This window comes from Rhineura floridana, chromosome 1, assembly GCF_030035675.1.
Source record: "Rhineura floridana isolate rRhiFlo1 chromosome 1, rRhiFlo1.hap2, whole genome shotgun sequence".
NCBI classification, from domain to species: domain Eukaryota; kingdom Metazoa; phylum Chordata; class Lepidosauria; order Squamata; family Rhineuridae; genus Rhineura; species Rhineura floridana.
Genome location: NC_084480.1, coordinates 19,440,746 through 19,456,542, shown reverse-complemented (window position 1 = coordinate 19,456,542; position 15,797 = coordinate 19,440,746). Strand labels below are relative to the sequence as shown.

The 15,797-nt window shown below is 44.2% G+C and overlaps 1 protein-coding gene across 20 annotated transcripts in view; it reads left to right on the top strand.

Moving 5' to 3' along the window:
- Positions 1-15,797, top strand: part of TCF4 (transcription factor 4) — a 522,418-nt gene that overhangs the window by 498,231 nt on the left and 8,390 nt on the right. For 15 of the 20 annotated variants that reach the window (XR_009761187.1, XM_061614925.1, XM_061614994.1 and 12 more), the window contains 3 exons: positions 4,363-4,498; positions 10,783-10,945; positions 13,804-14,033. Coding sequence is in view for 19 of the 20 variants with exons in the window: in XM_061614925.1 (XP_061470909.1) it covers positions 4,363-4,498; positions 10,783-10,945; positions 13,804-14,033 (529 nt within the window). In the remaining variant the exon portion in view is untranslated. The remainder of the gene's footprint in view (positions 1-4,362; positions 4,499-10,782; positions 10,946-13,803; positions 14,034-15,797) is intronic. The other 5 variants (XM_061614949.1, XM_061614942.1, XM_061615031.1 and 2 more) reach the window with 1 other exon arrangement.

Genomic DNA, 15,797 nt, shown 5'->3' with positions numbered 1-15,797 from the left:
TGGTTTGACTTTGTATAAGGCAGTTTCCTGCATTTAGACTAAGAGGGTTTATGAAACCAGAGTGAGATTGAATGAATCCTTTTACCCCAGCCGGCCTTTCCATAACGTTGTTGCCATCACTGGAATTTCACCAGGAATAAATTGGGCTCTTAATGTCTGGAAGCCCTCAAGGTCTGCTACAAGCCGCTTGACAATGCCCAGGCCGACCTTCTGGACTACACTCAAATTGCATAGAAATGGAGCAATCAGTGCTTCACAGAACATTCAGATTTGTGCTTTGAACCAGTAGCTGAATAAGGTCTTCCTCTCGTTCCGTGGCATCTTGGCTAGATTTTTCACATAATGTGGTTCAGAAATTTTGCCATTTGAAACTGTCTCAGTGAGTGTTCTATCTTTCTCCATTGTTGTACTAAATATACTTTCCCCTTTTTACCTCATTTGTTGATAATATAGGGCAAATGACGTGAGGTTGTTCATCTGTTGAGGGTGGGAATGTTTGTTGTTGTTTTACATTTGCTTTTCAGTCCATTGTCTCTCTTTCCTCTGCCACGATCAGAGAAATATGATTTTTTGCTCATGTTCAAAACATTGTTTAGGGTGGGACTGCAGGAGCAAAAATACAAACAAAAGCATCCAGCTGCAATAGTAATCATCAAGGGAGTTTGCTCAGCCTGAATATTCAGAAACCGCTAGCCCTACTCACAGACACACATTTGTCCTTTGAACATTATTTGGCTGAGTTGGGCGTGCATGGGACTGACAGTCATCTGTAGTCTTAGGCTTCAGTAGAAGTCAGACATACCAAACTGACTGGATCAAATACTTATCTGTGTCCAGCATTCATCCATGGTCTTGGCCTTAAGTGGGACTGGGACACCCACAAGACCAATTAGACAAGATACTGCATCTTTTGCAATGTGTTTATTTTTCAGCCTCACTGTGTATGTTTGCTGTTTCTGTTCGACTATAAACAAACCTAACAGCTCCCCAAGTTACTTTCTGCCACAATCAATTCAGGAGTTCTTAAAGGATCAGAGGTCTCTTTTTACCATTTATTCAGAAGTTATGGTCCATTTTTGAGTTGCTGTTGTTTTTTAAAAAAACTTTTGGAGAAAAAAAACTTTACTTTGGTGGCAATCTATTCAAAAAATTTCTTGTATACTTTGGATAGAAATAGGCCCATTCTTGTCAATGGGGGTTGCATAAACAACATTCTCATTAGTTCATGCCCAAATTTTGGGTGTTGGTTAGTACAGATTTTAAATACGGTGAGAGGTCTTTCAAAATAAATGAGCCTCTTTACATTGGTCAGGAAATATCTGCTTCATTGTCACAGTAATGTGTTCTCTCTCTCTCTCTCTCTCTCTCTCTCTCTCTCTCTCTCTCTCTCTCTCTCTCTCTCTCTCTGTGTGTGTGTGTGTGTGTGTGTGTGTGTGTGTGTGTGTGTGTGTGTGAGAGAGAGAGAGAGAGAGAGAGAGAGAGTCAGTGTGTCATATCATCAGATGACAGATCCAGATGAAATCATTATAACTCTTACATTAGCTCCACCCAGGAATGAAAACAGATAATTGCTTTCAGTGCCTGAACTACATTTGTTCACAGAAATAAAAAGGTTAACTATAGTTTTTATTTCTCACACCAGTCCCAAAGCAATAGGTTAAATCTTTGAGATTTGTTAATCTCTTTCTCTTTGCCATTTATTTCAAAGCAATCAGTTTTCCTGAAGGACCAGTTCGAGAATAAGAGGGGTGGTGAGCTTCAGCCTCCATTCCCTAAAGAGGTTTGCTAGCATGTTCTGTTGTGTCATAGACATTTCTTCCCTTTTGCTAACAGTCCTTTTGGGAAAAATGTAGAATCTCAACTTTGGACTCTGTATCTCCATTCTAGAATCTAGACCCTTCCCCTTCTTTTTCTCAAAACTTTTTAGATTTTCTTTTTAAGCTCGAGCTATTGGATCTAGTTGGGAAATATCACACCTGTTGTGCATGTAGTTTCTCATCCAGCTAAGAGGCCATGCCTTTGAAATTAATAATAAAAATACAAACAATGGAGAATTGTCATTTACACTTACTTTGGATTAACAACATTATGTCTAGTACCATATTTAATTTTTGGCTTTGATTCCACTTTGGCAGAATAATCTATCTTTCAGTCTTGCCTTCCTGGTAACAATTATAGACTATATTGTCTTGTAGGTCTGATTAGAAACATTCCTTGGTTTTCTTAATCTCCGCAAATACTGATCAGTGAATGATACCATTAGAAAATCAAAATATAAATATAAATTTAAGACCATTTCCTTCTCACTCAATTCCAACATGGTAGAGAGTTTTGTGCAGTTACCACGTTTTGAGATGTTTTATCTTAGAATAAGCCCTCTTCAGTGGTTCTACTACTCCACATGATTATCATCACATGAAAGGGAGAGTAGGGGTCAGCCACTCCCACATGTCCCCTTTGTGATTTCTCCAGTGTCCCACATGTTGGGAGATGAACTTTTGCAAAAGGGAGCTGATATGCCCAAGTAGCCTCCCCACATGATGTTGAACATTGATCATGTCAATTCAGCCCCTAACATATTGGGGAGGGGGGCAGCAGCAATGGGGACATATGGAAGGGGAGGTGTCAGTGTACTCACCCCTACTCTCCTGTTTGCACAATGGTAATTGCATGGAAGGAGAATGACTGAATGAAGCTGTGTAATCTTCATTATCTCACCTTCATGTTGGTGTGGGTATACTTTCAAAGCTTTCTGTGCCTGTGTTCTTCTATAGAGCTGTTCAGGTGGAGCTGTGATGGGACAGTAGAACACTACTGGCCATAGTGCAAGTAATGGTTATTATGCCCCTGGGAACTCCACACTGGGAATATTTCAGGAGAATGGACAGCAGATTTATTTTGCTATCCTCTTTTGTGTTCATTGAGGTTTTTTAGAAAAACCCTTCTATCTTCTTTCTCTGACATGCTCATCCCGGACCTTTCCTTCAGTTGACGCCAGTCTCTTACCTATGCTTAAGATTGCCCTTGTCACTTCCCACCTGTGTTCCTTTTCCCTTGCTGCCCTTTATCAGTGGAATGCCCCTCTACCAGACATCTGGCTGCCCTCTTCATCAAGCAACTCTTTCACAATATCTCTTCACTCTAGCTTTTCTAACTTACCCTGCTTTCCCGTTTGCCTGCCTTCTCTTTCTTCCCTAATATGACTGTACTAATTCAAGGTCTGCAAGCAGATCTTTGACTTGTTCCTATATATATTTGTACAGCACCTAATAGTTTTAGGTGCATTGATGGTGGCTATGGTGGCAGCAGCAGCCACCGCCAAAGTAGAAGTAGTACATAAAGAGCCCTTCTATTCAATCTGATTAGGTAAACATTGAGTGTGTTTGTTTACAGACATTTAGACTAGTGGGGCTGTGTTGTGTAAAAATAGCTGAATGTCCTTTCATATCTTTTTATTTTTACTTAATTCTGTAACAGATTTAACTTACAGGTGCACTGAACAGTGACATGCAAAATTCTGTATCCATTATGCTGGCTCCATCAATTATGCCAACAGGACCATTATGCTGACACCATCATGCCTACAATGATGGCATTACTGGTGTGGTTAATAAAACCTTTATTGATATATTATCCAGAGTCATGTATTGGCAAGAACAGTGCCCCATTTTGGAACTGGAATTCTGTGGCTAATGACATAACAGTGAAGATTAATTTAGAGTGGGTCTGGACTTCTAGTTTTTGGAAAGCTTGGTGGTTTTTTTTATTATGTTTGCTTCAAATTGGGGTTGGGGGGAATGTCAGATACTTCAGTAGCTCCCACTGTCAGAGGCTTAGCTGGCATTACAAAAGTGGGGGGAGGAAAGGGAGGGGGAAATGGCATTCCCAAGAATCTTATCCCCTAAAATGAAAATCGGATGCCAAATTGAAATTCCTGCAGGATTTCTGATCGCAGTGAGGGAATTGAGAAGCCCACAATTAAGCATATGGGCATTAAGATAATTGTCAGATCTGTTGGCGGACATGATAGAAGACAGATGGGTACGAATCAGTGTTCTCTACTGCAGCACCCTGGGAGAGACAATTTGACGTTTTACCTGCCTGAGCTCCTCTGCCATATTTGTCACTAAATGTGTTGCACAGAATCTTACTGAGTGTTTTTGCATATACATATCATGTGTACCTATAGCAGTACCTCGGCGCCCTCTAGTGAAAAGCTATGAGGAACCTTGTCATTATTTTTACATGCCCACATTTCTTTCCAACCTCTCCCCACATTGTCTGTAGAAGTTGTTGTTGTTTCCCTCCCTGTTTCACCTAAAAGATTCCTATTAACGCCTTCGCATCACTCTTCTGTTACAGGTTGGGGCTCATCGTGAAGATGCAGTTGGTCTGCGTGGCAGCCATTCACTCGTGCCAAACCAGGTCCCAGTTCCACAGCTGCCAGTACAGTCTGCCACATCTCCTGACTTAAACCAACCTCAAGATCCATACAGAGGTGAGTGCAAGAGCCCTGGACTCTGAGCAATGTTTTTCACCCCAATGTTTTCCGTCCCTATATATCTGTGTAACCTATAAATTCGTGTTAGCAAATCTGTGTGCAATCCTGTAATACGGTTCCTATAATATCTACAAAACTTCTTATCTTGATGTTGTACTACAATTGTTGCTAAAAGAACAACCCACTTTTATCAATTTGTCAGAATAAGCCATTAGTTCAGATATGTAAGTTTATTGATAGCAACATAGTACTAGTTAGATGCAATAGCTAATTACATTCTTGCATGGGTAGGGTTTTTTCATTTTTTCATTTGTTTGTTTATTTGCTTTGATATAATTGTACTAGGGTTGGCATTTTTGTTTTATTAATAGTTGTATTTAGATGTTAGATAATTTAATTGGTTTTATTGAACATTGCCCTAGAATGAACAAAGTGGTCCCCTCCAAATATTGTGGACTAGAACTCCCATCAGCCCCAGACAGCATGGTTAATAGCCCAGAATGATGGGAGAGATAGTCCACAACATCTGGAAGGCACCCTGTCGGCTACCCCTAGCCTCAGCAGGGCCGGCTCCAGGCATGCCAGGGCCCTTATTTATTTATTTATTTATCGCCCATCTGGCTGGCTGTCCAGCCACTCTGGGCAACATACAAAATAAAAACACACAAATACATTAAAACATTAAAAATCTCAACAATAATAATAAAACCTAACCCACCCCAAAAGCCTGCCTGAAGAGCCAGGTCTTCAAGGCCCAGCAGAAGCTCATCATAGAGGGGGCATGGCGGAGATCATTTGGGAGGGAATTCCACAAAGTGGGGGCCACAATTGAAAAAGCCGTCTCCCTAGTTCTCACCAGTGTAGCTGTTTTACCTGATGGGATAGAGAGAAGGCCTTTTGAGGCTGATCTTGTTGAGCGGCATCCCTGATGATGTTGGAGGCGCTCCTTCAGATAGACTGGGCCAAAACCGTATAGGGTTTTAAAGGTCAGAACCAACACCTTGAATTGGGCCCGGAAAACAACTGGTAACCAGTGCAACTCCTTCAGCACTGAAGTGATGTGACCTCGCCGGCGGCTGCCTTTCATCAGGCGAGCCGCCGCATTCTGTACCAGTTGCAGCTTCTGGACCGTTTTCAAGGGTGACCGCATGTAGAGCACATTACAGTAGTCTAGGCGAGAGGAGACCAGGGCATGTACCACCGATGGGAGCAGATGGTTGGGAAGATAGGGGCGCAGCCTCTGTATCAGATGGAGTTGATACAGCGCCGCCCGACTCACAGCCGAGACCTGAGCCTCCATGGACAGCTGGGAGTCAAGAATGTCCCCCAGGCTGCAGACCTGATCTTTTAGGGGCAATTGTACCCCATTGAGCACCAGGTCAACATCCCCCAACCTTCCCTTGTCTCCCACAAACAGTATCTTGGTTTTGTCAGGGTTCAGCTTCAGCTTATTCCTTCCCATCCAGCCACTCACCGACTCCAGGTACTTGGATAGGGTTTCTACAGCCAACCTCAGTGAAGATTTGAATGAGAGATAGAGCTGCGTGTCATCAGCATACTGGTGACACTGCAGCCCAAATCTTCTGATGATAGCCCCCAGCGGCTTTATATAGATGTTGAACAGCATCGTGGAGAGAATGGAGCCCTGTGGCACCCCACAAGTGAGAGGCCAAGGATCCGAAACCTCATCCCCCAATGCCACTCTCTGGTACCTACCAGAGAGGAAGGAACGGAACCACTGCAGTACAGTGCCCCCTATGCCTAACCTCTTCAGGCGGTCCAGAAGGATACTGTGGTCAATGGTATCAAAAGCTGCTGAGAGATCCAGGAGGACAAGCAAGGTACATTCGCCCCTGTCCAACGCCCTCCTCATATCATCCACCAAGGCGATGAAGGCTGTTTCAGTCCCATGTCCAGGCCTGAAGCCTGATTGAAATGGATCCAGATAATCCGCTTCCTCCAAATGCACTTGCAACTGCTTCGCCACCACCCGCTCAACCACCTTGCCCAGGAATGGCAGATTTGAGACTGGGTGAAAGTTGCTCAGATCTTGGGGATCCAAGGAGGGCTTCTTTAGAATTCGTTTTATTACTGCCTCCTTGAGAGCTGATGGCATTACTCCCTCTTCAAGGGATGTATTTATCACCATCTTGATCCCCTCGTCCAGTCTGTTCCTGCAGCTCATAATGAGCCACGACGGGCAAGGGTCGAGTAAGCAAGTGGTTGGCTTTAAGGTTGAAAGCACCTTGTCCACTTCATTGGATGGAAGAAGCTGGAACCGATCCCACAACACTGGAGCTCCATTGGTCACCTCTGGCTCGCTCATTGTGTCCACAGCGTACAGAATAGCACTCTTAATATGATCGATTGTCTCCGTAAAGTGCTTTGCAAACTCATCACAGGAGGCCTTAGCATGTTCCATCGGTTCTGGGGCAACTGGACCGACCAGACTCCGGATCACTTGGAGCAGCCTCCTGGGACAGCACTCTGCGGACGCAATAGAGGCAGCATAAAAATCCTTTTTTGCTGCCCTCATCGCGACATGGTAGGCGGCCACAGCCACTCTAACCCGTGTCCGATCGTCGTCAGAGCGATATTTCCGTCACCGGCAATCTAGCCATCTCACCTCCCGCCTCAGAGTTAGCAACCATGGAGTATACCAGGGTGCTGTCTGAGCTCTATTCAGGGGGAAAGGGCGTTTCGGAGCCACCCGGTCTAATGCCCCAGTGATTGCAGCATTCCACCCCTCCACCAGGGTCTCAACCGAGTGCCCGTGTGCATGCTCCAAAGAATCCCCAAGCGCATTCAGGAATCCATCTGGGTCCATCAGATGTCTGGGGTGGACCATCCTAATGGGTCCTCCACCCCCACGGAGGGTTTGTGGCACCAAGAAGTCCACCCTCACCGAGTAGTGATCTGACCATGACAAGGGGGTGATGGATGTACTCCCAATTTTCAGATCACTCCCCTCCTCTCCCTAGACAAACACAAAGTCGAGTGCATGACCATCTACATGGGTGGGCCCCGTTGGAATAAGGTGCAGCTCCCAGGAAACCATGGTTTCCATGAAGTCCCGAGGCGCCCCTGTGAGGATGGCCTCCGAATGTACATTAAAGTCTCCCAATACTAACAAGTTTGGTGACTGCGTATGCACATCCGAGACCACCTCCAGTACCTTGGCCAGGGAGTCTGTCATGCAGCAGGGTGGACGGTACAAGAGCAGAATCCCTAGACTACCCTTTGGGCCCAACCTCCAGTACATCCAGCCAACAACCTCGGTCTCATGGAGAGGAGGTCTGGTGAGAACCAGGGACCTTCGGTAAATAACTGCCACTCCCCCTCCCCGACTACCGACCCTCAGCTGCTGTGCATACAAGAACCCAGCTGGACACATGGCTGCGAGGATAGGAGCAGCGGCCTCATCCAGCCAGGTTTCCGTAATACATGCCAGGTCCGCGCCCTCATCCAATATCATATCATGGATGAGAGATGTTTTTTGGGCAACAGACCTGGCATTGCACAGCAGCAATCGAAGGCCAGAGTATGGAGTCAAGCATCCCCCAGCTATCTTTCGGCTCTGGACAGGCCCGGAACAGGGGACAGATATTACACATCTCTCCTTATTTCCTCTTACCTGACGTGGCGTGCCCCAAGCACTCTGCCAGCATCTGCCTCCCAGCCTCGTTATATATTGGCCTCCCACCCTCCCCCCATCACTCTCCTCCGATGGACACATGCCCCTGACACTGGTTTCCACTACTCAGGCAGGCCACCCACCCTTAAAACCACCAAACAACAACCCAAAAAACCCACAAAAAAACCAAAACACCCTTCCCCCCGCCAACAATTAATTTAAAATCATTACTTATCGACCAGGCCCCCACTCCTCTGTGGTTCTGCACCCTCCTCCCCTCTTCTGGGCAGCAGGACAAGCCCTTGCCCTTGTGTTCCCCCAAAGGGGCGACCCCGCCGGCGGTGGACCCACCTGCGCAGGATTCCTGCTTTTATCTGCCAGCCCCTCAACTGCTACAGCTGGGGTAGGTGGTACTTGCTGGCAGAAACGGCTGAGTCACAGCTGATGGGGCCTGGGTCTGCAAGGAGGAAGATCTCTCACAGAAGTCCCACAGGTGGAGTCAACCCGGCAAGAGCAGCAACAGCAGCTAGATGGTACACTTGCCTGGCGTCATCTCTCCTGTAGAGATGTTCTTGGGGGGACTTCCGCTCCCTGTAGAGTATGCTGGAATGTCAGCTTGCCCTGGGCCCCAGCATGTGCGCGCATGTGCATGTGCGCGCATGTGCATGTGCGGCCCCCCCACCTGCCTGTCTCCTGTCTTTTACCATTGCCATTAACCAAGATGGCAGCCGCGGTTTCTCTAAGGGGGTGAAGCCTCCGCTGCCATCTTCGTTGATGGCATGTGTGCGTGATATGCACGTGCATCTCTGCCATCAACTAAGATGGCGGCAGGAGCTTCAGTACCTTAGGGAAACCGTGGCCAATATCTTCATTACGGGCAATGCTAAAAGGCAGGAGACAGGTAGGTGCAGCGAGGGAATGGTGGGCAGGCGGAAGCTCCTGCCCTGTGATCCGCTGCTGCCGCCACAGATTGCAGAAGGGAAGCGGAGGGGCTGCTGATGGGCCCCCTGTAGCTCCAGAGGCCCTCGGCCAGTGCTCCACCTGGCCGCCCTTTAGAACCGGCCCTGCTCAAGGGTTCTGCTTGAGGCAAGTGACAAATATAAAAAGCAAATGGTGATTGCAGCTGTGGGTTTCAGACTGGACATGCACTCACATGAAGGCCCATGTCTGTGTGGCAGGGGAGAACTGGTAATTCTGTGATACAGAAAAGCATCTGCAAGCTTTCATGTAAACTGTCTTCATGTTCCAAGTGTTTGCTGTGCTTTAAAAAAAAAATCTTATTTTTATTAATAAATACCCATGAAGCATTATTACACAATTTGATCAGAATTTAGTTGAAAAGAGGATACTGCTGGATCCAGGCTGTCAAAGAGGAAAATTATAGCTCAGTTTTACAGCACATACTTTGTATGCAGAAGGTCCCATATAGGGTTGGGGAAAGACCTCTGTCTAAAACTCAAGAGCTATGGTAGATAATATGAGCTAGATGGACCTTAGTATAAGGCAGCATCCTACTAAATACTATTAAAGGGGACATAATGAGCCATTTTTGCCCGTTACATACACATGCATTTCTTTTGCCCCATTTTGGTTGGCTTTCCTTGTTTTTTAAAGCACAAGCAAAAGCCTTCAATGAATTAAGGATTTTTTTTCCCGAAAAAAGAGCCTTTACACCATAAGTGATAGTGTTTCCATAATACCATCACATCTCTGGAAAAAAACCAGAAAACACTATAATATGTATCCTGGCTCCAGTGGAGCTTCTTTCTTCCTGTTTATATAAAACAGCAAATGTTTGTATAACAGATCTACAGCCCAGTGGTTAGGATACAATATAAATTTATATAATCTTAAAGGAGAATCCATTATACTAGAAGAGCTACCCAAACACATACTTACCCTCAGAATCATCAGGTGTTAATTTGGATGAGACCTTAGTAAGCTCAGTTTAGATTTATTTTGTAGCAGACCTGAGGAAAAGCAGGACCAATGATTGTTTGTGATGGTAGGTAAAACTATTATATTCTTCTCAATTTTGTCACTGTAATTTGAAAATGAAATCATGTCCCAAATTGGGCTCCTATTCTCCCAGGGTAGACCAAATAGTAGCAGTCTCCCCTCTGGTCAACTGCAGCTATCCCCTGCACTGGGCTAACTCACCCAAGGGTGGGAACTGCAAGTGATGGTCATATCATCCCAGAGGTAACCATATAGCCTCATTCCACCACACCAGACACAAAGGTAGGCCAAGCTGGAGGACAATCAACTTTATTTACAGGGGCAAACCTAGATTTTTTTCAAGGAAGGTGCTGTTGAAAGACCTTGCTGTCTCATCTCCTAGTATCTTTGTTTGCCCTTGATTGTAGATGTTATGTGTGTGCTTGTCCACAATTACAGTTTCTACAGCAGTTAATGAATGAAATTATTATCACTTCCAATATAGATCAGATACACAAAATCAGAGCTGGAAAACCAATTTTAACAACTATTTCCTTGAAATTCCCTTTTGTGAAGCAATGCTGCTGTTAATGAAAGGAAAGTCAGTACAGCAGTAGTTGCACTTCTGAGAAATACGCATACAAATTCCTTAACACCTTTGCTTAAGTGCTATTATTGGAAAATGTATTTATTTGTTTGTCCCACATAGGCATGCCAACTGGCCTTCAAGGACAAAGCGTATCTTCAGGGAGCTCTGAAATCAAATCTGATGACGAGGGAGATGAAAACCTTCAGGACACGAAATCTTCAGAGGACAAGAAGTTAGAGGACGACAAGAAGGATATCAAATCAATTACTAGGTCAAGATCTAGGTAACAGTATATAATAGTGTCGCTTCATTTAATTCCTTTATTGGATTTTGATGAAGTGAACAGGACAAGAAGAAACTCTGGAGTTTCTTCCTGTCAGACAAAAGGTAATAGGAAGATGATGGCCCTTTCTGGTAGTACTTAGAGTATCTGTTTGGATGCGTGTACTCTAGGAGGGCTGGACATTTTGTTTAGGCCATGGAATTGGACAGATGTTACACTGAAATGTATGGAGAGAGTAACAGATATATGCAATATTGTAAGGAGTCAAATTCAGAGATAACTTGCTTGACGTTTACTTATGAAAACAAATGTGTCTTAAAACAAATGCCATTTGTATAACAGTTTATGCCCATTGGAATACATGGTTTTCCTTTCTGCCTTTTAAAGTATATGACATTAATGTAGTAGTTTCATTGGGTTAAACAGAGTGGTGACTCTTTGTGCCATGTGAGGCCCCTTTTTTTGAGCTTTTGGCTGAGTGATTTTGTCACATCTTGATCCCAAGAATGGCCTGGTCCTTATGCAGACCAGCATTTCTCGCTCACAAGCATCAACGGCCATAGTATGAGTGATTTTGCTTGGATTGCCACTGGCCCTCAATTTGTTTGTCATGTTCTGCATAAGAAATATTGCAAAACATGAGTGAAAACTTGTCCTTGGATTTTATTGTCTAGAGACATTGACAGAAAAACAGGCTTATATTCTATTTAGACTTTGATGCTGGCATAGTACAGAGGTGGATAAGCCCTGAACAAGCTGGTCAGGCCTTGTCCTTTGCCCTTATAAATATGGAAGAATATAGAGTTTAGAGCCAAAAATAAATATAACATGGAAACCTATGGGGCGAAAAAAAACTTACACTGAGGATAAACAAGTTACAGCTAGTAGGATATCTGGACTACTGGCAGACAGGAAAGAATGAAATCAAGGTAGAGAAGTCATCTATCATTGGTGTTGCACAGGTAGCATGGTATGGAATTTCATAAAATAAAGGCTAGAAGCAAGGAAGGAGCATATAGGTTGGCTATGTACCCACATTTAGCCAGAAGGCTCTATGCTTCTTCAGCATTGCCATGACAATTCTACCCCTTCCGTTCCTTCAGTGGGCTGGTGGCTGAAAGAATTGCCTGGCCATTCAGAGCTAATGCAGATATTCTGCAACTGCCTCGCTAGTGAAATAGCCTTGACAGGTTCCCTTCAGACTGGGTATTGCTTTCCGCTCTTTGAGCCCATAAGACAGCATCAGATCAAAAAGGCAACCCATAAGGAAAACACATTGACTTTTGCAGGCTGTATTTATATACAAAGAATATGTACCTCAGATATAACCAGAAATGGGCGAAGCATTTCACAACCTCCAGGCTACTCTGCTTAGAAAAACATATAACTAGGAGAACTAACTAACCTTCTAGAGCAGGAACAGGTGACATAAGGCCCCTGCTCCATACCTGACTGGCCAAGGCTCTTCACACACCCCACCCATGGCCACTCTGTAATCCATGCAGTTCAGTGCTTTTGTGGTGCAAGAACCCCCCACCGGCCAAGGGGATTGTTCCAGGTGATGAAGATAATTAACAGCACCATGGAAGAAAGGATGCCCCCAAGGTTTTGTGGAGTTGTTTTTTTTTACAACACTTCTTATCTTTCCACCCTCATAGATGATCCTTAAAACTATTTTAAATACTTCTAATAATTCTCAGAGAGAAATATGCCCTGGTAATTGCAATATGCTCTTGCTACAGATTTGGTGCAAGAAGGGAACAGGAAAGTCACCACAGATATCAAACTAGTCTCCCCTGTGATTGCCATTTCTGATTGGCAGCAGAATGACAAATGTGGAAGGGGAAGAAGAAGCCAAGAACAATATACTACTACTAATAATAATAATGATAATGATAATAATAATAATCTTAACAGCTGCTGCTGCTACTGCAGTTTAAATCCCCTCAAGACAAATTACAGAATGAAATTCCATAATGCAGCCTTCATCGCCAAGTACAGAGTTAACTCAGCATCTGCCCTCTTCAAAGTGGCTGCTTATTTAATTGGACAAACATTCCTTCAAGGGATGTCAAGAAAGAGAGGTTCCTGGGTATTTTATGTATTTAATGTAGGCATTACAGGTCAGCTGCAGCTTGGATTGACTTTTCAGCAACAATCTATGATAAACCTATACAGAAAATAAGCCCTAAAGGACCCAAATGTGTTAAGCAGAGGAAGCCCAATCAAAAACATAAAATCCAAGAATCATGGGACAAAGGGTTGTACTTAAGTTTTGTTTAAAGATAGCATAATCTGCATATTGCTTTATTGAATGTAACTGATGCCACAATACAGATATTTTTATTCATAATTCTATTTTATTCATTGATTCTAATGCTGTTGCCCTCTGTGAGCGTGGGAATTTGTTCTGTACAAACCCCACTGAAATATATTTCAGTTCAGTGAGGCTTGTACAAGAAAACTTCTCAGTGGACTGCATCCAATGGGAGAAACTTGAGCCCAGACCTTAAAGAAAGTGTGTGTGTGTGTGTGTGTGTGCGCGCGCGCGCCCGCTCGTGTGCATGCAGACTCTGAGCTTTAAACAAAATATGCAATATATTTAGTTATTTTTATTAAAAAGCATTTATAAGCCGGTTAATATTCAATCAGAAACAAAACAATATATCATTATTGTGTCACTTAGGCTTTTACATAACCATCATATGTGAAGTTGTAATTGTACAGGCTGAACAACGTACCTAAAACTGCAACTCTTCCAGCAAAGCTCGTTCTGTGAAATAGCATAATGTGAACTCTTGTAGAACACCTGCATTTTCTGCACCACTAGAAAATACTGTGTTCTGTTTGCCTCTCAGCAATAATGATGATGAAGATCTTACACCAGAGCAAAAAGCGGAGCGTGAAAAAGAAAGGAGGATGGCCAACAATGCCCGCGAGCGCCTCCGTGTCCGTGACATCAACGAGGCTTTCAAGGAGCTGGGCCGGATGGTGCAGCTTCACCTGAAGAGCGACAAGCCCCAGACCAAACTTTTGATCTTACATCAAGCTGTAGCTGTGATCCTCAGCTTAGAGCAGCAAGTCAGAGGTCAGTTAGATGCCTGTTCTACCTCGTGCTCTATTATATTCAGGAAGATTAGAGACTCAGAGAAACTGGTTGAGTTTTCATCCTAATGCAAGCATATGTAATTCAAACTTTTCAAGTCAATACGCAAACCAAAATGCTTCTATCTTTCAAAATTCACACATCTCTGAATTTTGTGATGCTGTTCTCCAACCAAAAAATGCATGTTTTTAAAAGTGTGTATTGGGGCAAATTGCACACAAAGATCTATATATTAACAGAAATAATGTACCCATTGGATTCCCCAGGCTTGAATGCATAAGGTTGCAATCCACACCCCTAATTTACCACACTAGGAGTGGATGGGGTGGAGATCTCCCTCTGCCCAGCCCAAAACAGCTCCCCTGGCCTCCACCTACACAGGGATGCCTGGGTCAGTCTTCCAGTGCAGAGTTCTTTGTTCCACCCACTGAAAATTTGGGCACACAGAAATGCCACTGGTGCGATTCTTTGGAAAGTCCCAAAATGGGGTGGGAAGGGGCTGAGCCAGGCCAGGATCCACTAAATCCCAAGCTGGCCCCACTGCCAGCACTTGATGGCATCTGGCCTGACCCAGGCTTCATTGCTACACCACCTCCAGGCTGGTGTCACACCAAGCAGAGTTTTGCCTGCCTACACCTTCCACCCTAGCCAGATAAGTAGAAGAACTGCACAGGTGGTAGTGACTACACTGCTTCACCATGCCCCACTGCTCCCCAGCAGGGGTTACAACTGCTCTGCCTGGCACTTACCATCCCATAGTTGATACATATCCTGAGAGTTCTGCCAATCTCATCCAAGTACTTTTAGCTACCCTTGTTGGAGAAAGGACGGGTTATAAATTTAATAAAATAGAATGACTGTAATTTCTTTTTTGAGTATAAGAAAGAAGACACTTCTTACTTATAGGAGAAATCATTTTTGGAGAAATGGGTTGTTCTACAGTAATCATGTAATATTGGATGAGGTAGATCCAAGACACAAGGATGCTGTATGAAAGCATGTTATGACTATAACCCATAATCCTGTGAGGTCAAACTACTTGGTGTAAATTAGCCAGAGCAGTTATGTTGAAACAGATGTAGGGCATATTCTCACAATATGGTTGCCACATGAACACTTCTTGAAACTTCATCTGCATGGTGGCCGCTTCATGTAGTGAGCTGCTTCATGTGAAGGAGCTCACCTTGCAGGATCACCATCCGCCACTTACTGAAATACGTTTCGTGGAAATTCATAGATTCTGATGAGTAGTCCCAAGGTGCTGAGTCAAATGCTGCTCATCGCAAAATTCATAGGCAAGTAGTAACATCTTAGGAACATTTTTGATCCAGTTGTATTATTGATTAAAATCATTTATACACCACTTTTCATATAGTGAACACCGGAGTGATTCCCAGAACAATTAAAAAAACCTGTAATGAATGCAGTAGTAAAGCTCAGCCATTTCCTAAGGCAAGGTTGGGAAAGCTTTGTGGCCCAGAGAGTCCCCACCCCTCCAGGCCAACCTTGACAATCCTCCTGTCAATCACCTGGCATCATAGAGACATCATCATCATGATGATGTCAGATTATTGACAGATGGGTTGCCCTGCCCACCTGCCAAATTTTTAATTGAAACCACGGCTAAAATTGAGATTTTCTCTTTTTTTAGTGGAGTGAGGCACGCTCCCACTGCCCATCAGTTGATGGGTCGTGGGAGTGCACCTTGCTCCAGCAAAGGAGCAATCCAGAGCTCACTTTAAGCTC